This window comes from Oncorhynchus mykiss, chromosome 3 (genome assembly GCF_013265735.2).
Source record: "Oncorhynchus mykiss isolate Arlee chromosome 3, USDA_OmykA_1.1, whole genome shotgun sequence".
Lineage (NCBI taxonomy): Eukaryota > Metazoa > Chordata > Actinopteri > Salmoniformes > Salmonidae > Oncorhynchus > Oncorhynchus mykiss.
The window spans coordinates 39075634-39101337 of NC_048567.1; the positions used below are offsets into that span (position 1 = coordinate 39075634).

Here is a 25704-nt window from a genome sequence, read left to right on the forward strand (position 1 = left end):
AGGGTTAAGAGGGGCAGTATGTCTGCAATGTGTGTGTGTGTTTACCTGTGTCTGCACAAGTGCGTGCAAATGTGTGTTTGTGTGCATGCCTCTGTGTCTTGGTCTATTTGCGTTTGCATCTGAGTGTATACATGCATTGTGCGTGTCTGCCCATGCATGTATGTGCAAGTATTAGAGCTCTGTAAATATACTGTGTATACACTACCATTCAAAAGGTTAGGGTCATTTAGTAATATCCTTTTTGAAATTTTTTGTACGTTAAAATATCCAATTGATCAGAAACACAGTGTAGACGTTGTTAATGTTGTAAATGACTATTGTAGCTGCAAACGGCTGATTTTGAATGGAATATCAACAGAGGCGTACAGGGGCCCATTATCAGCAACCATCACTCCTGTGTTCCAATGGCACGTTGTGTTAGCTAATCCAAGTTAATCATTTTAAAAAGGCTAATTGATCATTAGAAAACTATTTTGCAATGATGTTAGCACAGCTGAAAACTGTTCTGCTAATTTTAAAAAAGCAGTGAAACTGTCCTTCAGACTAGTTGAGTATCGGGAGCATCAGCATTTGTGGGTTCGATTAGAGGTTCAAAATGGCCAGAAACAAAGAGATTTTCTAAAACTTAGTCTATTCTTGTTCTGAAAAATGAAGGCTATTCCATGTGAGAAATTGGCCGTCTGGAGAAGGGTAATGACAATCACGAGAAAAATGTATATATTGTGTAATCGTGTCAAATAACTTGAGAACAGAAGTAGGAGAAATACGGTGAGATTAGTTCATCTGAAAGAGATCAACATTGTGAGGCTGGTGGTGGACTAATCTTGTGTGCAGAAAATCATAGCAGAAGGATTTGAACACAGGCACGAATTCGAATTTAAACAAACCCATCGAAGTTTAAACATGTCTGACGAGAATACAGTGCCTTGCGAAAGTATTCGGCCCCCTTGAACTTTGCGACCTTTTGCCACATTTCAGGCTTAAAACATGAAGATATTAAACTATTTTTTTGTGAAGAATCAACAACAAGTGGGACACAATCATGAAGTGGAACAACATTTATTGGATATTTCAAACTTTTTTAACAAATCAAAAACTGAAAAATTGGGTTTATACTTTGTAGCGCCACCTTTTGCTGCGATTACAGCTGTAAGTCGCTTGGGGTATGTCTCTATCCGTTTTGCACATCGAGAGACTGAAATTTTTTCCCATTCCTCCTTGCAAAACAGCTCGAACTCAGTGAGGTTGGATGGAGAGCATTTGTGAACAGCAGTTTTCAGTTCTTTCCACAGATTCTCAATTGGATTCAGGTCTGGACTTTGACTTGGCCATTCTAACACCTGGATATGTTTATTTTTGAACCATTCCATTGTAGATTTTGCTTTATGTTTTTGATCATTGTCTTGTTGGAAGACACATCTCCGTCCCATTCTCAGGTCTTTTGCAGACTCCATCAGGTTTTCTTCCAGAATGGTCCTGTATTTGGCTCCATCCATCTTCCCATCAATTTTAACCATCTTCCCTGTCCCTGCTGAAGAAAAGCAGGCCCAAACCATGATGCTGCCACCACCATGTTTGACAGTGGGGATGGTGTGTTCAGCTGTGTTGCTTTTACGCCAAACATAACATTTTGCATTGTTGCCAAAAAGTTCAATTTTGGTTTCATCTGACCAGAGCACCTTCTTCCACATGTTTGGTGTGTCTCCCAGGTGGCTTGTGGCAAACTTTAAACAACACTTTTTATGGATATCTTTAAGAAATGGCTTTCTTCTTGCCACTCTTCCATAAAGGCCAGATTTGTGCAATATACGACTGATTGTTGTCCTATGGACAGAGTCTCCCACCTCAGCTGTAGATCTCTGCAGTTCATCCAGAGTGATCATGGGCCTCTTGGCTGCATCTCTGATCAGTCTTCTCCTTGTATGAGCTGAAAGTTTAGAGGGACGGCCAGGTCTTGGTAGATTTGCAGTGGTCTGATACTCCTTCCATTTCAATATTATCGCTTGCACAGTGCTCCTTGGGATGTTTAATGCTTGGGAAATCTTTTTGTATCCAAATCCGGCTTTAAACTTCTTCACAACAGTATCTCGGACCTGCCTGGTGTGTTCCTTGTTCTTCGTGATGCTCTCTGCGCTTTTAACGGACCTCTGAGACTATCACAGTGCAGGTGCATTTATACGGAGACTTGATTACACACAGGTGGATTGTATTTATCATCATTAGTCATTTAGGTCAACATTGGATCATTCAGAGATCCTCACTGAACTTCTGGAGAGAGTTTTTTGCACTGAAAGTAAAGGGGCTGAATAATTTTGAAACGCCCAATTTTTCAGTTTTTGATTTGTTAAAAAAGTTTGAAATATCCAATAAATGTCGTTCCACTTCATGATTGTGTCCCACTTGTTGTTGATTCTTCACAAAAAAATACAGTTTTATATCTTTATGTTTGAAGCCTGAAATGTGGCAAAAGGTCGCAAAGTTCAAGGGGGCCGAATACTTTCGCAAGGCACTGTAGTTCTCATCCGACCCTACGATCTACAGCCTGGGGGGAGGTACTTAAAGCAGTGAAAGCAAGAGGTTTGGTGGGAAGGACGCCGGCTGTCTTTTTCCTGGCACCTTTCCAACTGGCAATGAAGAGGAAGATGTTTGCAACGGCGAAGAAACACCACGAAAAGAACGCCAGGCACACGCTGGCATTCCCAGCGATCCTGCTCTTTATTTGGAAGGGAAATAAAAATGGTTGTCAAGGAAAATGGAGGCTGAGAGATTCTTGCTAGAGCAAGGTGTTTGGCCGAGATAACGACAAGACAAGGTAAAATACAAGTTGAATTGTATGCCGTTTACTGTACAAATTAAGGTAGGCAGTGTGTTTGTGGGACTAATTTAACCTTTCAAGCGCCTTACGGACCATTAGGAATCTTTTAGTTGACGTCAGGTTATGTTCTGTGGCTTCAAATACAGTTCTGTGATGATTGACTCAATGCGAAGCAACGTTACGTTCCTAGTTGCTTTGTTTTATTTTGGGATTTGTTCTCTGTTTATTTAGGAAAGTCTATGTGACAGCTTGGAGAGACAGCTGACCGGAGGGAATAGACCCCACTGGGGCTGTCATGGGCTAGCAACCCATGTTGGCAGTCTCCGACGCTGCTTCAGTATGTTGGAGACACCCGCTAAGTGCTACTGAAAGTCAACAAAGGAACATACCCCCTAGAGTCCGCGAGAGCTGGGGCGCAAGATGGCTCAACGACTGATCACACGGTTACGGACCCAGGAACGGAAACAACTACGAGTAGGAACACAGCACATGAGACAACCATAACAGCAGCAGGACACACACTTCAGGTGTGCAGCTGTGGTTGGGAGAGTGTAACATCGGCAAGGGGGTTAAGGATCCATCAAGGGAGGAAAAGGTGCTTGGGAGAGCAGAGACGGGGACCTCGCATTGACCAGTACTTCTTACGAAGCAGCCAGTCAAAATCAGTCGAATGAAGCACAGCGACGGGACGCAAACCAAAGTTCGCAGAGCATCAGCACCCCTGTAACGTAGGAGGATAACACAAGCACAGAAATGCCAGTGGATAAACTCACCCAACCACAGAGACCTCTAAAAAGAGGAAAAGATCAAAGGGCACAGACCGAGTGTGAAGTGGCCCAAAGCTGTTGAAAAGAGAGAGCGGGAAACAATCAACAACGACCTGACAAAAATCTTGGAACAACCGGTAGGAACAGCAGAGAAAAAGCTTGAAAGGATGGGAGACATTATCTACCACTACGGAAAAGAGCGCTTTGGAGTAAACGAGAGAAGTGGCAAGACACCACCCACGCCAGCCAAATCTAGGAGGCAGCAAGAGATCGAGATACTTGTCAGAGAGAGAAGGCAGCTGAGAAAGCAGTGGAAGAAGGCCTCTGATGCAGAGAGAGAAGGTCTCATGCTACTCCAAGCAGACATTAAAATGTCGGCTGGCAACCTTGCGAAGAGCGGAAAACTGAAGGAAACTTCGTAGGAAGAAGGAACACTCAAGAACGCGGTTCTATAAAAAAAAAAACTTTAAGTTTGTCAAAGACCTCTTCGCAAAGGAAAATCCTAAAAACTCCAAAGCCAGAACTGGAAGAACATCTGGAAAAGGTCCACCAGGACATGAAAAGGCATGAGCAGATAATCATCCCACATGACATCCCACCTATTCAACCACCAGAATTCAATCTGGACACTGACCCTCCAAAATGGAAGGAAGTAGAGAACGTTGTCCGAAGAGCAAGAGCGGCCTCAGCTCCTGGGCCTAATGGAGTACCATACAAGCTCTACAAGAACGCCCCGGATGTTCTACGCTTTCTTTGGAGGCTCATGAGGATAGTGTGGCAGAAGGAAATAATACCAAAGGTATGGCGAAGGGCTGGTGGTGTGCTAATCCTGAAAGAAGGATGCAACAGACATCAGTCAATTCCGACCAATCTCTCTTCTCAACGTCGAAGGGAAGATCTTTTTCAGTATAATAGCACAGAGGCTGTCTATTTATCTGGAAAGGAACAAGTACATTGATACATCTGTACAGAAAGCAGGCATTGCTGGTTTCTCTGGTTGCCTGGAACATACTAGTATGATTTGGCACCAGATCCAAACAGCTAAGAAGGACAAGAGAGACCTATGTCATCTTCCTCAACCTGGCCAATGCCTTTGGCTCAGTCCCCCATGAACTCCTCTGGGAATCCTTCAACATTTTCCACATACCAGAACCCATCTCTACACTGGTAAAGGCCTATTTCCAAGACCTGCAATTGTGTTTCACAACACCTGACTTCACAACAACATGGCAGCGCTTGGAAGTAGGCATAATGGCAGGTTGTACAATTTCACCTCTGGCCTTCACTATGGCCATGGAAGTCATCATCAGGGCATCGAGATGGGTGGTCGGCGGTGAGAGAACTAAGGAAGGGCTCCGTCTCCCACCTATCCGAGCATACATGGATGACATGACTACACTGACCACCATTAAAGCATGCACCAGGCGGCTACTTGCAAAACTGCAGGATAACATCAAGTGGACCCGGATGAAAATCAAGCCAAGCAAATCTCGAAGCATCTCCATAGTCAAGGGACAGCTTAAAGATGTGAGGTTCTGCATTGGAGATGCCCCGATACCAACGGTGTCTGAGCAACCCGTCAAGAGCCTGGGTAGATGGTACAACGAAAGCCTCCAGGATAAAGATCATGTGCAGCAAGTAAGGCAGGACATCGCCGACGGTCTTGAGAACATCAACAAGACCCTACTGCCTGGGAAGCTCAAGCTTTGGTGCCTACAGTTTGGACTTCTCCCCCGGGTAATGTGGCCACTCACCGTCTATGAGGTCCCAATAACAACAGTGGAGAAGATGGAGCGAACCATTACCTCATACGTGAAGAAATGGCTGGGTGTCCCACGATGCCTGAGTAACATCGGCCTCTATGGCAAAGGGGTCCTTGAACTACCTCTTACAAGTCTAACGGAGGAGTACAAGTGCTCTAAAGTAAGACTTCAGATGACATTGAAGGACTCCAATGACCAGACCATTAGCAAGGCTGCACCACCCCTACAAACTGGACGGAAATGGACATCATCCAAGGCTGTGCAGCAAGCAACATCAGCCCTGAGACACCAAGACATTGTGGGGAATATCCAGCATGGAAGAGGAGGCTTTGGCCTGGCAGCAAGCAAACCAACGTTCCATAAGGCAACAACATCTGAACGCAGGAAGCTGGTGGTCGAGGAGGTGCACAGACAGGAGGAGACTGCAAGAAGTGTAAAGGCTGTCTCTCTTAGGCTGTCTCTCAAAGGCCTGGAGAGGAGAAAGATCAACTGGAGTAAGCTTTGGCAAATGGAGGCAAGCAACATCAGCTTCATCATAAGAGCTGTTTATGATGTGCTTCCATCACCAAAAAACCTACATCAATGGTCTGGCGAGGACTCGACCTGCCCCCTCTGCCCAGCTCCAGCGACTCTCAGGCATATAATGACAGGTTGCAAGACCAGCCTCTCACAAGGCCGCTACACCTGGAGGCACAATCAGGTCCTCAAGAGCCTGGCTGCAGCACTTGAGACCAATAGGAGTGCAACCAATTCAATACCTCCAAAAACAAGCAATCCCATCAAAACAACAACATTCATCCGGGAGGGACAGAAAAGGTCCAAGCATCCTCCGACGAAGCCAGAAACTGGACACCTAGCCATGGCCCGGAACTGGAAGATGCTTGTCGATAATGGCCAGCAACTAATTTTTCCACCTGAGATTGCTTCTACCAACCTTAGGCCAGACATGGTACTCTGGTCCCCTTCACAAAAGGCTGTGTACATCATAGAGCTCACAGTCCCGTGGGAAAACTCTGTTGAAGAGGCCTACAAGCGTAAGAAACTGCGTTACACAGAGTTGACAGCAGACGCAACTCAGCGCGGCTGGAATGCAAAAGTCTGTCCAATTGAAGTGGGATGCAGAGGATTCGTGGCTTCTTCCACCATCAGGTTGCTGAAAGAACTTGGAATCCATGGACAGGCTCTGCGGCAGACCGTCAGAGCAGTTTCTCAAGCAGCTGAAAGAGGAAGCCAGTGGATCTGGAGCAAACGGAAGGACCCTTGCTGGGCTATAACTTCATGACCCCCCCCACCCCCACCTGAGAACCCAATTCAAATCCCTCCAACTTGAGGAGGGCATATGAGGTATGCGGTCAGCTGTAGGGCTGGCTCAGGGAAGAGGACGCCCCTGCTTTGCATAGTCCTGTGGGACATCTTAATTGGGCATGGGACACAAGCTAAGGCTTGATCACCCTTTAGCTGGCCACCTTTGATGAGGTTGTTTAGTGATTTAAAGGCCGAAACACCCACTGATTTGAAGGCACACTACTGAGGATGTGTCCCAAAATTGACATCTTAACCCAGTCTAAGAAACAAACCTCCCATGCCACTGTCAACATCACATCAAATCTCATGTGAGTGCATTCCATCTACTGGCACAATGGACAGTTAACATCTCGTCCCGTGTTTTTTCTACACTGTTCTATTGTACAGCTGGAGCATATATTGTGAAATGTTATATAATGATGTTCATTATTCATCAAGTGTGTTAAATGGGACACTTCTTGCTCAAAGGCTTTAACTACTCAGTGCAAATACGGATAATGGTTATGTAAACATAATACCGGAATATAAACGGTTGTGGTAACCAAGTGAAGAGGAAAAAGATAAGACATATTTAAAATCAAAACAGGTGGATAATTGTATTCATACAGGAATCACATTTAACAGATAGAGGCGCCAACATTTTTAAGCTGGCTTGCATAAGTTTCCCATAGCTCATTTAATTCAAAACAAAATGGGGTGATTATTCTGATGAGTAAAATACTTTAAATGTTGAAGCAACGCTCTGATGGGTACGGCAGGCGCATCTGCATTGAGGCTCTTATAAATGGGATTAATTAAGGTAGTGTTATGCAACATATATGCTCCCAACAAGGAGAACCCAGATTTTTTTCACGAGGTCAATGTTATACTGGGAAATATGGAGGGGCAGATCATCCTTGCTGGACACTTTAACCAAGTGATGGACATGACTAATAGAAGTCAATTTACAGGTAACTCCACACCAAAGAAAAGACTTGCAACACATATGGCAGCAGACTGTGGGCCTTACAGACATATGGAGATACGTCCATCCTAATGAGAGAGAATATACTTCCTTCTCCCACTGTCATAAGACAAACTCCAGAATAGATTTATTCTTGATATCTAATTTCATGGTAAATGGGATTACTTGCCAGATTGGTCGAATTGCCCTCACGTGTCATGCTATAGTAGTGCTACATGTTGATATAAAACCGTGAGGAAGGGTAGATTTAGACAATACCATGCTATTACAAGATGAGATATTTAGCCAATCACTAGCAGATGATCTTAGATCCTATTTTAGGAGATCAACATAGGCTCAACTGAAAAGGATTCCACAGTATGGGAAACATCTAAAGCATATATTAGAGGGAAAATAACAGCACATGAAGTCAGAGAGCGAGAGAGGGTTGAAGCAGTAAAAAGATCAGAAACTGGTGTGTGTGAGCACATTTGAAACTGCCTGTAAATTGACATGTCAGTTGCACGAAATGTATAACAAAATGGCAGAATATGCACTGTTTAGACTTTTTCATGAGGGAGGTGAGAAGACAGGCAACTAAAACTGCAGAACACTTGACGTAATTCCAGCAATTAAGAAGAGCAATAAGATGGTGACCTCATCCAAAAGAGATAGACTGGGTTTCAATGTTTTAATAAAGATTTATATACATTCTTCTGAACAGTGAGTCCCATAGATATGGATGCTTTTTTGTCTGGTTTTGAACTACCTAGATTATCAGATAGCAAGGTAGAGGACCTGGACTGTACTATAACAGAAGAGGTGGTGAGAGCAGCAATTTTATCTATGAAAGCAGGGAAATCCCCTGGTCTGGATGGCCTTCCTGTAAAATATTATAAAACTACAGTACCGTCAAAAGTTTGGACACACTACTCATTCAAGGGGTTTTCTTCATTTTTATATTTTCTACATTGTGGAATAATAGTGAAGACATCACAACTATGAAATAACACATGGAATCCACACTTGCCTTGATAACTTTGCGCACACTTTGCTTTCTGTCAACCAGCTTCATGAGGTCGTCATCTGGAATGCATTTCAATTTACAGGTGTCCCTTCTTAAAGTTAATCTGTGGAATCTCTTTCCTTCTTAAGACATGAAGGTTGTCAATAAGGAAAATTTAAATATCTTTGAAAATTTCTTCAAGTGCAGTCAAAAAAACCATCAAGGCTATGATGAAACTGTCTCTCATGAGGACCGCCACAGAAAAGGAAGACCCTGAGCTAGCTCTGCTGTCGAGGATAAGTCCATTAGAGTTACCCGCCTCAGATTGCAGCCCAAATAAATGCATCCGAGTTCCAGCAACAGACATCTCAGCATCAACTGTTCAGAGGAAACTGCGTGAATCAGACCTTCATAGTTGAATTGCTGCAAAGAAACCACTACTGAAGGACACCAATAAGAAGAAGAAACTTGCTTGTGCCAAGAAACACGAGCAAAGGACATTACACCGGTGGAAATCTGTCCTTTGGTCTGGAGTCCAAATTTGAGATTTTGGGTTTTATCCACCGTGTATTTGTGAGACGCAGAGTAGGTGAACGAATGATCTCCGCATGTGTGGTTCCCAACATGAAGCAAAGAGGTGGTGGTGTGAAGGTGCTTTACTGGTGACACTGTCGGTGAGTTATTTATAACTCAAGGGCACACTTAACCAGCAAGGCTAACATAGCATTCTGCAGCGATACATCATCCCATCTGGTTTGCGCTTAGAGGGAACCCGATGGTCCTGTTTTTCAGGACACCTCCAGGCTGTGTAAGGGCTATTTGACCAAGAAGGAAAGTGATGAGTGCTACATCAGATGACCTGGCCTCCACAATCACCTGTCTACTTCCGGCGCCGACAGAGATGGCCGCCTCGCTTCGCATTCCTAGGAAACTATACAGTATTTTGTTTTTTTTACTTGTTATTTCTTACATTGATACCCCAGCTAATCTTAGGTTTTATTACATACAGTCGGGAGGAACTACTGGATATAAGAGCAACGTCAACTCACCATTATTATGACCAGGAATACGACATGGGTGGCGAACCCAGCCGGCGAACCAAAACAACGACGCCGTAAAAGGGGCCTTCTGGTCAGGCTCCGGAGACGGGCACATGGCGCACCGCTCCCAAGCATACAACTTGCCAATGTCCAGTCTCTTGACAACAAGGTTGATTAAATCCGAGCAAAGGGTAGCATTCCAGAGGGACGTAAGAGACTAAAGTTCTTTGCTTCACGGAAACATGGCTCACTCGACACGCTATCGGAGTCGGTACAGCCAGCCGGTTTCTTCACGCATCGCGCCGACAGAAACAAACATCGCTCTGGTAAGAAGAGGAGCGGGGGGGTATGCCTTATGATTAATGAGACGTGATGTGATCATAACAACATACAGGAACTCAAGTCCTTTTGTTCACCTGACTTAGAATTCCTCACAATCAAATGTCGATTATCTACTTAGAGAATTCTCTTCGATTATAATCACAGCAGCATATATTCCCCCCAAGCAGACACAGATGGCCCTGAACAAACTTTATTTGACTCTAAACTGGAAACCACATATCCTGAGGCTTCATTCATTGTAGTTGGGGATTTTAACAAGGCTAATCTGAAAACAAGACTCCCTAAATTCGATCAGCATATCGATTGTGCTACCAGGGCTGGTAAAACCCTGGATCATTGTTATTCTAACTTCCGCGACGCATATAAGGCCCTCCCCCGGCCTCCTTTCGGAAAAGCTGACCACGACTCCATTTTGTTGCTCCCTGCCTACAGACAGAAACTAAAACGGGAAGCTACCGCGCTCAGGTCTGTTCAACGCTGGTCCGACCAATCTGATTCCACGCTTCAAGATTGCTTCGATCACGTGGATTGGGATATGTTCCGCATTGCATCAAACAACAACATTGTGCCAGGTACAAGGTGTTTCCTCCGGCACATTGGTGCGGCTGGCTTCCGGGTTGGATGCGCGCTGTGTTAAGAAGCAGTGCGGCTAGGTTGGGTTGTGTATCGGAGGACGCATGACTTTCAACCTTCGTCTCTCCCGAGCCCGTACGGGAGTTGTAGCGATGAGACAAGATAGTAGCTACTACAACAATTGACACCACGAAATTGGGGAGAAAAAGGGGGTAAAAAAAACAAAAAAAACAACATTGACGAATACGCCGATTCGGTGAGCGAGTTTAATAGCAAGTGCATCGGCGATGTCGTACCCACAGCAACAATAAAAACATTCCCAAACCAGAAATTGTGGATTGATGGCAGCATTCGCGCAACTCTGAAAGCACAAACCACTGCTTATTTTTATTTATTTTGTACCTTTATTTATAACCAGGGCAAGGTGACCGGAAACATGACCGAAAACAAACAGTGTAGCTATTCCCTCCGCAAGGCAATCAAACAAGCTAAGCGTCAGTATAGAGACAAAGTAGAGTCGCAATTCAACGGCTCAGACACAAGAGGTATGTGGCACGTTCTACAGTAAATCACAGATTACAAAAGGAAAACCAGCCCCGTCGCAGACCAGGATGTCTTGCTCCCAGACAGACTAAACAACTTCTTTGCTCGCTTTGAGGACAATACAGTGCCACTGACGCGGCCCGCTACCAAAACCTGTGGACTCTACTTCACTGCAGCCGACGTGAGTAAAACATTTAAAAGTGTTAACCCTCGCAAGGCTGCAGGCCCAGACGGCATCCCCAGCCACGTCCTCAGAGCATGCGCAGACCAGCTGGCTGGTGTAATTTAGAGGTTGACCGATTAATCGGATTAATTAGGGACGATTTCAAGTTTTCATAACAATCGGAAATCGCTATTTTTTGGTGCCAATTTGCAGTTTTTTGAATTTATTTATTTATTTTTTGAATTTATACCTTTATTTAACTTGGCAAGTCAGTTAAGAACACATTCTTATTTTCAATGACTGCCTAGGAACGGTGGGTTAACTGCCTTGTTCAGAGGCAGAACAACAGATTTTCACCTTGCAAGATTGAATCCGAGCTGAGAACCTTACAGTTAACTAGTCCAACGCAATAACGACCTGCCTCTCTCTCGTTGCACTCCACAAGGAGACTGCCTGTTAAGCGAATGCAGTAAGCCAAGGTAAGTTGCTAGCTAGCATTAAACTTATCTTATAAAAAACAATCATAATCACAAGTTAACTACACATGGTTGATGATATTACTAGATATTATCTAGCATGTCCTGCGTTACATATAATCTGACTGCACATACAAGCATTCAAGTATCTGACTGGGCGGTGGTAGGCAGAAGCAGGCGCGTAAACATTCATTCAAACAGCACTTTCGTGCGTTTTGCCAGCAGCTCTTCGTTGGGCGTTTTGCCAGCAGCTCTTCATTGGGCGTTTTGCCAGCAGCTCTTCGTTGGGCGTTTTGCCAGCAGCTCTTCATTGGGCGTTTTGCCAGCAGCTCTTCATTGGGCGTCAAGCATTGCGCTGTTTATGACTTCAAGCCTATAAACTCCCGAGATGAGGCTGGTGTAACCGAGGTGAAATGGCTAGCTAGTTAGCGCGCGCTAACTAGAGGGACGGAAACTATAATGTTTCACTGGCAATACTAAAGTGCCTATAAGAACATCCAATAGTCAAAGGTTAATGAAATACAAATGGTATAGAGGGAAATAGTCCTATAATAACTACAACCTAAAACTTCTTACCTGGAATATTGAAGACTCATGTTAAAAGGAACCACCAGCTTTCATGTATTCTCATGTTCTGAGCAAGGAACTGAAACGTTAGCTTTCTTACATAGCACATATTGCACTTTTACGTTCTTCTCCAACACTTTGTTTTGCATTTTTAAACGAAATTGAACATGTTTCATTATTTACTTGAGGCTAAATTGATTTTATTGATGTATTATATTAAGTTAAAATAAGTGTTCATTCAGTATTGTTCTAATTGTCATTAAAACATTTTTTTAACCGGTATCGGCGTTGAAAAATCATAATCGACCTCTAGTGTGTTTACAGACATTTTCAATCAATCCTTATCCCAGTCTGCTGTTCCCACATGCTTCAAGAGGGCCACCATTGTTCATGTTCCCAAGAAAGCTAAGGTAACTGAGCTAAACGACTACCGCCCTCTGTTGCACTCACCTCCGTCATCATGAAGTGCTTTGAGAGACAAGTCAAGGACCATATCACCTCCACCCTACCTGACACCCTAGACCCACTCCAATTTGCTTCCCGCCCCAATAAGTCCACAGATGACGCAATCGCAACCACACTGCCCTAACCCATCTGGACAAGAGGAATACCTATGTGAGAATGCTGTTCATTGACTACAGCTCAGCATTTAACACCATAGTACCCTCCAGACCCTGGGTCTCGACCCCGCCCTGTGCAACTGGGTACTGGACTTCCTGACAGGCCGGCCCCAGGTGGTGAGGGTAGGTAACGATATCTCCACCCCGTTGATCATCAACACTGGAGCCCCACAAGGGTACGTTCTGAGCCCTCTCCTGTACTCCCTGTTCACCCACGACTGGGTGGCCACGCACGCCTCCAACTCAATCATCAAGTTTGCAGACGACACTAGTGGTAGGCTTGATTATCAACAACGAGACGGCCTACAGGGAGGAGGTGAGGGCCCTCGGAGTGTGGTGTAAGGAAAATAACCTCACACTCAACAAAACAAAGGAGATGATCGTGGACTTCAGGAAACAGCAGAGGGAGCACCCCCCTATCCACATCGACGGGACAGTTGTGGAGAGGGTAGTCATTTTTAAGTTCCTCGGCGTACACATCTCGGACAAACTGAATTGGTCCACCAATACAGACAGCGTGGTGAAGAAGGCGCAGCAGCACCTCTTCAACCCCAGGAGGCTGAAGAAATGCAGCTTGTACCCAAAAGCACTCTCAAACCTTCACAGATGCACAATCGAGAGCATCCAGTCGGGCTGTATCACCGCCTGGTACGGCAACTGCTCCGCCAACAACCGTAAGGCTCTCCAGAGGGTACTGAGGTCTGCACAACGCATCACCGGGGACAAACTACCTGCCCTCCAGGACACCTACACCACCCGATGTCACAGGAAGGCCATAAAGATCATCAAGGACAACAACCACCCGAGCCACTGCCTGTTCACCCCGCTACCATCCAGAAGGCGAGGTCAGTACAGGTGCATTAAAGCTGGGACCGAGAGACTGAAAAACAGCTTCTATCTCAAGGCCATCAGACTGTTAAACAGCCACCACTAACATTGAGTGGCTGCTGCCAACATACTGACTCAACTCCAGCCACTTTAATATTGGAAAAATTGATGTAATTTTTTTTTATCACAAGCCACTTTAAACAATGCCACTTAATATGTTTACATACCTTACATTACTCATCTCATATGTATAGACTGTACTCCATAACATCTACTGCATCTTGCCATCTTCATGTAATACATGTATCATTAGCCACTAACATGTAGTGACACCCCATCCCAAGTCAGTTAAGAACAAATTCTTATTTTCAATGACGGCCTAGGAACAGTGGGTTAACTGCCTTGTTTAGGGGCAGAACGACAGATTTGTACCATGTCAGCTCGGGGGTTTGAACTTGCAACCTTTCGGTTACTAGTCCAACGCTCTAACCACTAGGCTACCCTGCCGCACCTTTGATGAACTTCGGATGTTTCCATTCACGAGACTTTTCTAATATCTATTCGATAATATATCCGTTGGGACAATTCGTTTTTCACTAGGACCGATTGGAATAATGGCTACCTTTGTATTTTACACGAGAATCTCTCTCGGAGCCACCATGTGACCACTTACGCAATGTGTCCGCCTATGGCTATTCTTCAACAGAAATGCGTAAAACTAAGTCACAATTCTGTAGACACCTTGGGTAATACGTAGAAAGCGTAAGCTCGTTGATGGTACATTCACAGTGGAATAGGGAGTCATTGGAACGCAGCGCTTTCAAAACCTGGGGCACTTCCGGTCTGGATTTTTCTCAGGCTTTCGCCTGCAACATCAGTTCTGTTATACTCACAGACAATATCCTTACAGTTTTGGAAACGTTAGAGTGTTTTCTGTCAATTATATGCATATTCTAGCATATTTTCCTGACAAAAATGTTTTGTACAAAAATGAAAATACTGCCCCCTAACACCAAGAGGTTTTAAACATTGCCACTTTTATATGTTTACATTCCCTACATTACTCACCTCATATGTATATACTGTACTCGATACCATCTACTGCATCTTGCCTATGCCGTTCTGTACCATCACTCATTCATATACCTTTATGTACATATTCTTCATCCTTTTACACTTGTGTGTATAAGGTAGTTGTTGTGAAATTGTTAGGTTAGATTACTCGTTGGTTATTACTGCATTGTCAGAACTAGAAGCACAAGCATTTCGCAACACTCGCATTAACATCTGCTAACCATGTGTATGTGAGAAATACAATTTGTTTTGGATTTGATTTGACCTCAACCCAAATTGAGATGGTTTGGGATGAGTTGGACCGCAGAATGAAGGAGACTGTTGGACATTCCTCATGACGCTGGTTGAGAGAATGCTAAGAGTGCGCAAAGCTGTCGTCAAGGCAAAGAAAGGGTGGCTACTTTAAAGAATCTAAAATATATTTTGATTTGTTTAACACATTTTGTTACTATATGATTCCATATGTTATTTCATAGTTATGAAATCTTCACTATTATTCTACAATGTATAAAACAGTAAAAATAAAGAAAAACCCATGAATGAATAGGTGTCCAAACTTTAACAGGTACTGTATACTAACATTATTAAACCTGTATTGACAGTGGTTTACCAGGAGGCATTTAAAAATGGCTCCCTTCCGCACACCTTTAATGAGGCTTTGATATTGCCGATTCCTATAAAGGATAGAGATACTACAGAACCTGGGAATTTTAGAGCAATCAGCCTACTTAATGCGAATTGCAAGATTCTTACTAAGACCCTTGCGATACGCTTAGAGAAGGCACTACCTATTATTATACTTAGTGACCAATTAGGATTTATTAAGAACCTCAACTGATAATATGAAGAGGCTCTTACATCAAATGTGGTTAAACCGCTCAAATACAGTTTCTACCGCTGCGGTCTCAGATGCTGAGAAGGCATTTGTTAGGGGAGAGTGGGCTTTTCTCTTAAGAACCTTATAAGAATGTATAGGGAGGCAGAGTTGTTATTGGTGCTAAAAAATATGTTGATATGAGTGTTCAGAAATGTTACAAATGTAGGATTATTTATTTAGTAAGTGCCAAACCTTACCTTCTTGAAGCGTTTTACTGACTGGTTATGAAGCCAGCAGGGCTGAATGACCCGATAAAGATCTGGATAAATACTTACACCCAGTAGTTAAAGTTCCATTCAAATCAAATACAATTTTAATGATACACATATTTAGCAGATGTTATTGCGGGTGTAGCGAAATGGGTGTAGCGAAATGTTTGCTTATTTCCCTGCAGGAATAAGAAATGTTAACTCTAGATGAGCCATGGGGTGCACATATCGGATGTCTAGTTTAACGCCGATGTGCATACATATATAACGTAGATAGATACATGACGTCGTTACGCAATACTTGCAACACAGCATTCCTAACATCGATCCACACAGCAGACATTGTGGGCTAACAGTCAACAAGTCGAGCAGTCATTTGAAAGAGTAAGAACATTTCAGCAAGACAACTTAAAGGTGAAATCCATTAACGCCAAGATAATGGAATTCATTGCCCTTGACAATCAACCGTTCTGTCGTGGGTGATGTTGGCTTTTGCCGACAGGTCGAGCACCGGTACACACTACCAAGTGCTCTATTTTTCAGATGTTGCCCTACCGGAGATACACAGTAATAGCGTCACTGCTATTTGCGTCACGACATGCATACTATGGAACGTTGTTTGGGTCTTTGCGTGTCAAAAAATATACAGTAGCACTGTCAAAGCTGTACAAAAAAAGTCTGCAAACAAGAAAACACAGGTCACAAATTATGTGTTTACAATACCGCTTGGTAATAAAGCATAATTTGTTTGACTGCAACTTCTGGGGTAACTAGCTTTAGCTTGGTACCTAGCTAGCACCAATACAACCAGACTGAAAACAATGACCAGTAGAAACTGCCGTCATTTTCATTATTCTTAGCAATGATTTAGGAATCCTTGTGAGTAAGTATTAGCTAGGTTGCCACTTGTTGTTCATCTATTGAAATTGAACTTCAGTTCATGAAAATAAATAGCTTGCCAGCTACTTAACCCTGTTGCCCAAAGCTAACGTTATAAGCGGCCAGCTAGCTTTAATTCAATTCAAGGGGCTTTATTGGCATGGGAAACATTAACATTAGTGCCAGCTAGTGTGTAGCTCATTCCTGCCTCGGTATCACTAACGTTAGCATAAATCACTAATGATAAACAAGACAGAAAACGTTGGTAAAATACCCTGAAGTAATATGAACAACTTGGGCTTGAAACCCATTCCACAGCCACAACTATTTAACCAAATCCGACTGGATCTCTATGCGAAAAATAAAAGCATACAAAAAAAATGGAACTACCTGACATAGTGTGACTATGCTGTGTAGCTATAGTCACACTAATGTAAACTTAGCTAGCTGGCTAAATAGCGCAGCCAACATTAGCCATGTTCCAACGTTACCTCACTACTCATTGTCAAGTTACCCATCTTGTCAGCCAGACAGTCGATCATATCGGAGTCATTTCATTATATCGCCATGTTCTAACAGTTCACTATCCACTGTATCCAAGTTTGAAATTCAGTTCCTCATGATGTCGGAGTGAACAAGTCAGGGAGTTTCTTCCTCATGAATGCTTCAGACATCTTCACAGAATCAGTGTGCTCACCATTCTTGGTTTCGATCCACAAAGCCGGCAAGCCAGACTGCCACAGAAGCCTCGAAAGGGGAGAAAGCCGTCCTCCTCATGTTGTATGGGAGAAAGAGCAGGAAAAATTCTCGCATCTCCATACTTCAGCTCTCCCTTTGCTCGGGCAGCAGCGAGGATGCGGACAGTGTCTCGGTACTGTAGCGATTTAATAACAAACGCCCTGGGTGCATTTCTCCATAGTGTACGATGGGCTCTCTCGCGATGGGCTCTCTTGCCTTCAGGAAATTTGAGCGCTTTGGACATTCCTGTAAGGTTCAAATGTATCCTCTGTGTCAAAACGGAGTCCTCCAACTTCTTGTGCTTTTGATACACGTCCTCGTGGACTTCCAGGATAGCAGCCTGGTGGTCAGCATGGTCTTCTGACTTTGTCACTCGTCCCTTTGTGACTTTCTGGTCTTCGTGGAGTTTATCAACCAGCACATCAATTTTGATGAGGCGTTCAGAAATTGTCTCTTGAATTTTTGTAATACTTTTGGCCATACCCATTCTGAACCATGCTGGTGCTTCTTTGAGCTAGCATCTGCTGAGACCGACAGGTTGTGAGAGGGGGTCACTTTTCCATGCCTCGTCTGAGGCATTGCATGATTGGGCATCTTTTGTTTTGACGATAAAAGAGACGTATTAGCTTGTAACTCACTTTTAGCAAACAGGTTTTTGAGTGTTAATGGATTATTATATTTTTATCAATTTATTTTTTATTTGTATAATTGTTTTGATAACTTGTTGATAGATTAACTGAACTATCTGGTGGTGAGACAGAATTGCAGGACTGATTATGGCAAGTCAGTTTATATTTGGCTTGGCTAGCTAACTAATATGGTTTGAATGATTCAGCAACACCATCAGCATCAGCTTTTTAGCTCCCTGACCAAGTTCCTAGAGAGAAGTGGCTGGGATGAAGTCTCACTTCATTTGGGGCTTTTCTGGACCACTGCTGAGGTGTGGTGGTCTTACTGGCGCTTTTACAGTCATTGAAGCATCACCCATGTGGGTGCTACATTTCAGTAGTGGAAGATCCAGCCTGCCTACCTACGGTGAAGTTGTGATTATCAAAATATGACACGTTGCACATTGAGGAGCTCTGTGGCCTGTCTGCCAGATGTCTCTACTTCCCTGCCTGGCTTTACCATCTATGCCCCCTCCTCTCAAGATAATACCTTTCGGAACTGAAGACGTAGAAGACCATCGCCCAAATACCTATATTTGTTTTGTTAATTTGTTTTATTTTGTTTTTAAAGTGACTGAGATTATACTAGTAATGAAAGCTCTATATAAAATAAATATATTAGCAGTAGTAGCAGTAATAGTATTATTAGTACTCACCAAGTACATCAGGAGGTTCCGTCTGGAAGCCCTCTGGTTGTTGTCCCTGCAGCATATGCAGCAGGGCCTGAAGGCTGCGCAGACACAGGGAAGGGTGGGAGAACCGCGTCTCCTTGATCAGCTCAAACACCCCACACAGACCGATGCCAATGATCTTGAAAGAGAAACACACAATACAGTTATCAGATAAACTACAACAGACAGAACTCAAAATATCACACACACCAAAGAGGCTTAAAGACTCAACATAGCCCAGTGCAAACGATCTAGAGAGAAAGGAAGTCACTGGTACCACCTCAGCTAAAACCCAGAGGTTAAGCCTAAATAACACTCAACCCACAAAACTAGGCTAGACAAAAAATTCAAAACACACACATTCACATTTATTGGGTTCTATGCAGGCATCTTTGAGTTTTATTAATCGGAGGATTACGCAAAGGTTCAAATGGACTTCTGCGCTCTCCTATTATCCCCGTCCCCTTCCAAACATCCAACAACCCACGTCTTCTTTATTAGGCCCTAACGGACGAAAATGTATTGTGACAGGGAGGACCATTTACCTGACATAAAAATGTTCACTTCCGTTGCAAAACATTTTGTTGCAGTTTACTCTAATGAACTTGACCCCAGAGAACATTCGGTTCCCTCTACTAGGCTCTGAGCCTGAACAGTCTGTACAGTGTGGGCATTACAGCCAAGTTTAACATCCATTCTGATGAGCCTATAACGATAGCTTCTCTCTGAGAGGGAAAGTTAAAGGTAACGATTTGGCCTAGAAAGGCCTGCCTCTCAGAGTTGCCTGTTAGAACAGAATTAAGGCAGTCCCAAATAGCATCCTATCCCCTAAATTGTGCACTACGTTTGACCAGAGCCCGATTGGAATCCTTATGGGCCCTGCTCAAAAGTAGTGCACACCATATGGAATAGGGTACCATTTGGTACCCTAAGTAAAGAAAAGGTTACTGTGTCCTCATCAGCGTGAGGAGCTTGTTTTTGTTCGTCCTTATTGGTTCATTAATTGGCCCGTTCCGCTACAGAATGAGGTAGAAGAGTACTATAATATATTTTATTGGATAAATGGAGGGAATATTTTATTGTGTCCAAGGTTAAAACCTGTTATGGCAAAGTGGCTCCCCTCACGGAACTCCACCCCCCCCCCCCATTCAGCTGAAAAGGTGGCGCAGGGAATTCAAAAATATTCTTGATTGAGGTGGAAAATAAGTTGCATTTAAAGAAAGGAACTTACATGCGCAGCAGTTATAACAAAAAGTTAATCTATATAGAACCGTGGTATTACCATGCAGATCACTATAATGTTGATCTCATGGATTGTCAGTCCTTCAGAGTGGTTACTTTTCTACGGCCCCATCCCTCAGCTTTATAGTATACCAGGCTACCGTTTTGTTGTAGGCTAACATAGGCTAACTTTCTATTGAACATCTGATCATATTTCAGTTGCATCAAATAGAGAGTAGCCTATTATGCAATCAATACAATTAAGCTGTGTGTCAGTTTGTCAAATTTCTGCCCTGCTAGAGCTGCCCCTGTCAACTGTAAGTGCTGCTATTGTAAAATGGAAACGTCTATGAGCAACAACGACTCAGCCGCAAAGTGGTAGGCCACACAAGCTCACAGAATGGGAACTCCAAAAGCTAAAGCATGTAAAAAAGCATCTGTCCTAGGTCGCAACACTCACTACTGAGTTCCAAATTGCCTCTGGAAGCAACGTCGGCACAAGGATTATCATGAAATGGGTTTCCATTGCCAAGCAGCAGCACACAAGCCTAAGATCACAATGCCAAGCGTCAGATGGAGTGGTGTAAAGCTCACCTCCATTGGACTCTGGAGCAGTGGAAACGAGTTCTCTGGAGTAATGAATCACGATTTAACATCTGGCAGTCTGACGGATGTATCTGGGATTGGCGAATGCCAGGAGAACGCTACCTGCCCCAATGCATAGTGCCAACTGTAAAGTTTGTTGGAGGAGTAATAAATGGTCTGGGGCTTTATTTCATGGTTCAGTCTAGGCCCCGTAGTTCCAGTGAAGATAAATCTTAATGGTACAGCATACAATGACATTCTAGACAATTCTGTGCTTTGGGGCAAGAGTTTGGACAAGGACCTTTCCTGTTTCAGCATGACAATGCCCAAGTGCACAACGTGAGAACAGTGTGGAAGAACTTGACTGGCCTGCACAAAGCCCTGACCTCAACCCCATCGTACACCTTTGGGATGAACTGGAATGCCGACTGCGAGCCAGGCCTAATCAGCCAACATCAGTGCCCAAACTCACTAATGCTCGTGGCTGAATGGAAGCAAGTCCCGCAGCAATGTTCCAACATCTAGTGGAAAGCCTTCCCAGAAGACTGGAGGATGATATAGGAGCAAATGGGGGACCAACTCCATATCAATGCCCATTGTAGTGTCGTCTGCAAACTTGATGATTGAGTTGGAGGCGTACATGGCCACGCAGTCATGGGTGAACAGGTTGAGCTCAGACCACAAAAACCTTATTATAGGCTAAGGTTGTAATGGTTGTTTAATTCCTAACCATACCACGTGGAGCTATGGCTAAACGGCGGGAAATGCCACGAAAGACTTCAGGGAAGCAGAGCGAGAGACGCTCAAATTAACTTTCCAGCAAAGATGGACGATTCCAACAGAGATCACGACGACACACTGAGCGTAAATATGTATTGATTGCAATTATTCCCGAATGAGTGAGTGTTCATGTGCAAAGGATTAGCATTTCAATTAATATAATTATCAACTGTGTAGTGACTCCTCTGTCTTTCCCGCCCTTCTCAGTCCACACCCACGTTCCTTTGTCCACCAAGCCGTCATATCGGCTTAGCCCACTAGGGAATCTTCCCTATCATTTCCTTGTAATCTGTTTGTTTATGCATTTCTGTGATTATTTAATTAGTTAGTAAATAAATGATTAAGACAACTGGTGTATGGATGATTCATAGTAAAGGATGGGTTCGTGCAGATATCCAACAATTTAGGATGTTTGGAATGAGTCTAACGTGAGGTAAAGAATAATTAATGAATTAATTAGAAGACTAATTGATCAGCTATTAAAATATCTGAACAGTTATATTAGAAAAATTCTAATTTTGTAATCTGAAGATTTTCCTTGGTGCACAGATTTCCTAGTTAATTGCATTTATATGATAGTTTAATCAAGTAATAATTACAGAGAATTGATTTGATAAAATAACAGTCTACACTTTAATGATGCCAAAGACACGACAACCAGACTATGGGAGGCGCACAGTGCTACATAGAGCCATGACTATATGGAACTCTATTCCACATCAAGTAACTGATGCAATTAGTTAAATTTGATTATTATTATTTATTTATTTGTATTTATTTTTTTAACCTTATGGAACATTGGGGACTGTGAAACAACAAAATAGGCACAGACATGCATACACACGATAACATACACACGATAACATACACACGGATTTAGTACTGTAAGATTTGTGGTAGTGGTGAAGTAGGGGCATGGGGGCACACAGTGTGTTGTGTACGCCAAACCCACCTTTGGTGTTTGTTTCCAAAAAGCTCAATTTTCGTCTCATCTGAACATAGAACCTGGTCCCATTTCAAGTTCCAGTAACGTTTGGCAAGCTGTAGGTGTTTGAGTTTGTAGTTTGATGACAGCAAAGGCTTTATGGCAACCCCCTCCCCAAACAACTTATGGTAATGTAGGTGGTGTCTGATTGTAATTTGAGACTTTCTAACCACAAGATGTCTGCAATCCTATCGTCTGCAATTCTCCAGCTGTGATCTTTGGAGATTGTGGCCACTCGAGCCAACCTCCTTACTATGCGTGGTGGGGTCAATATAGACACACAATCGGCCTGTAAGGGGACATCTCCAGTTGCTTTAAACATTTTAATTATTGTCCTGATACTGGAAATGGGCATTTTCAACAGTTATTTTCTTCTAGCCATTTCCTGATGTGCAGCTCAACAACCTTGTGTAGCACATCTTTACTGTATTCTCAGGTCTTTCCCATAGGTGATGGATAACTATGGGAACTTGGCCTGTGTGACAACTCATATTTATACCCCAGTGAAACAGGAAGTCATGGCTTACCTCTTAAATGTTCCTAATCACTCAGGAGAACTTAAAAATGTAAAATAGGATTGGGAAATATACTTCAGTTAAGATTTTATTCAAAAGAATGTATACGGGTGCAAATAACTGCAGCACATATGAACAAAAATGTATTATTTATTTTTACAAATAATTACACTTAAATTAAATTTTGGATTTTTGTGAATATTTTTAAATGAAAGACCAAGAGGATGAGCCTGTTTTGCTCATATTTACCAAGGGTGCCAATATTAGTGGGCACTGTAATGGTGAGGGGGCCCAGTCGGACCACCTGAAGGTACACTCATTTAGTTTCATTGTAAATTGGTTAGCTAGCCTATGTCTCCTTGTTGTGTCCAGCAGTTCCACAGTGTGTATGGGGGAACTTACATTCCACATCATTTGGGGAAAGGGACAGGGAGGTGGAGAATGTTGTTTTTCATGTGTCCTTTGCTCTGTGTTGCTTCAGCCCTACTGCTACAATTTTAATGTATTTGAGGACCAAATAAGTATTTATTATGGGTACTGGCATTACATTCACGAATATGAGGTTTGAGAACGAATTTGAAAAGATGCAAAGTTTTTCCCATCTGAGATATGTTTCTATAAGAAACGCACATAAATCATACTGAGCAACACAGATTAAAATAGAGTTGGATATCAGATTTATCAATCCACTTTTTCATCTGAGGCTAGAGGTGTAGCCATATAATTTCCAGAAACAACTGTCCCATTCCAACATATTTCAACTATAAGCGAGACCCCAATGGCCGCTTTCTTACAGTAATAGGCCATATTTTATCACGACATGTAACCATCTTTACGCACCGAATGTCAATGACCCAGGGTTCTTCTGAATGTCTTCAATCTCTTACCAGATTTATCAACCACACATGTAATGACAGGCAGAGATTTTAACTGCATTTTGAATCCTTACATGGATAGGCTTCCTACTCGCTCTACCACTTCACTGATGTAGCGGTTACTACGGACCCAAAATAAATGAATGCATGTTAAAGTTTTATCAAGACCTTTACACTTCAAAGACCACTGTAGATACTGTGGAAATGTCTGATTTCCTCCATTCCCTTTCATACCTTAAGGGAACATTTCGGCATTTCGTGTATGATCAGTGAGAAAGTCCATATTGCAAATGTACGGTCCCTTACCCGACGTCCGAAATCGTTTGTAAAATTCGCGGTCGGCGTCGGGCCGTGCGGTAGGGCCGGACCTACCGGGAAGTCGTCGAATGAACTTTGTCGGACTTTCGGTTTCCGTTTAAAAAAAAAAACAAGTTTCGGACCGTTTTTCCGCCGTCCCGGACACTCCCACCAGATGGCATACGGAATCATATGGCAATTTGGCAAAACATCACGAATCGCGACGGGGCCTTATCTCAAAAACTGAAAATATTTCGAAGCCGAAACTTGGCGAGCGTAGGTTTGGCTCAAGGGGCAGTTGGCCCCGAACGGGATGGCGTCTAGGCCTCGACGGTTTTTGAGCTACGGCCATTTTTCTGGGATTAAAGGCTTAAAATGGAAGTAGAGAAATTATTTTTCCACTTCAGGTCAAAGCCAAGGAGCCTCCGGTGTCAATAAAAAAAGAACCAGCCATTTATCTATCGTCATTTAAGAGAAACGGAACAATGACAAATTGGTGATGGTCACAAATAGGCGTTTTTTTTTTTCAACGGTTACAGATCCAGTTGCAGGGTGTTCATACGAATCTTTTTAAAGTGTGCTGCGGAGCTCTGCGACATTTCTGTGATTTTCTATGATTTTCTGAAATAACACAATAACCGACCATTAGAATAGTAGGCCCAAAATGAAGCCTGCCCCACAATGTCATTTGCTTTTGAGTGACAGTGAGAGAACCGTTAGGGTGAGAAGAAAAATTCCACCACATGAATGTTCCTAAGGTCCTCCCGATCTCAACAAGCCTAACCTTGACCGTGTGGCATTAACCCTTCACAGTAAAACAGGGTTTTTTGATCTCACAGATTACAGTGTCATCTCTCCCCATAGGAATACATTGCCTGCACCCCTAATTTCAACCTGAGGCCTATGTGGGTTATGAATGCCGTATGAACCTGTCTTCGGTACCAGTCCATCAGGCCACTATGAGGTCTACCTGTGTCGATTCTAAGCTTCCTGGACCAACCGGAAGTGGTTAAAATGCCCCTAAAAGTGTTTACCCATACACTGCATGCAGTTTGATAGATATAGTGCATTCAACCCTGTGTAGATCAGTCAATTCTTAACGTAAGGACTTAAAACTCAGGATTCTGTAACAGCATACCCCAATGAGGATATGTGTTGATTTATAACTTCCTGTGCCAACCGGAAGTGCCTTAATTGGTGTCTCAGGGGCTGTTTCGAAGGGTTAAAAAATTCAGATCTGTCCAAAACTTCATATATGTGATTAGGCAACCCCCTTGAACTGTAAATCAGTCATTTTTCCCAAAAAAAATCAAAGGAAAAAAAAAATCGCACTAAAACACAACTTAGATGGAGGGACGTATTGGGGTGCGTAGAGACAGACAGTGGCTGCAATAGTTAGCTTTGTTCGAGCTAAAAAAGAACAGTCGGACCTAGAGTTCCGAAACTTTAGAAACCTGTTCTAGACCTCCGGGCCATGGTGCGTGGCGAGTTACGTGGCTCTAGACGGTTCTCGGACCGAGAAACAGCCTCGTACATTCGCAATAACTTCAATTCATTTTTGAATCACGAAAATGACGAC

At 43.2% G+C, this 25704-nt stretch overlaps 1 protein-coding gene across 24 annotated transcripts in view; it reads right to left on the reverse strand.

Moving 5' to 3' along the window:
- Positions 1-25704, reverse strand: part of LOC110519948 (E3 ubiquitin-protein ligase MYCBP2) — a 344395-nt gene that overhangs the window by 279941 nt on the left and 38750 nt on the right. For all 24 annotated transcript variants that reach the window (XM_036974062.1, XM_036974063.1, XM_036974061.1 and 21 more), the window contains exon 4: positions 18853-19006. In XM_036974062.1, the coding sequence (XP_036829957.1) occupies positions 18853-19006 (154 nt within the window). The remainder of the gene's footprint in view (positions 1-18852; positions 19007-25704) is intronic.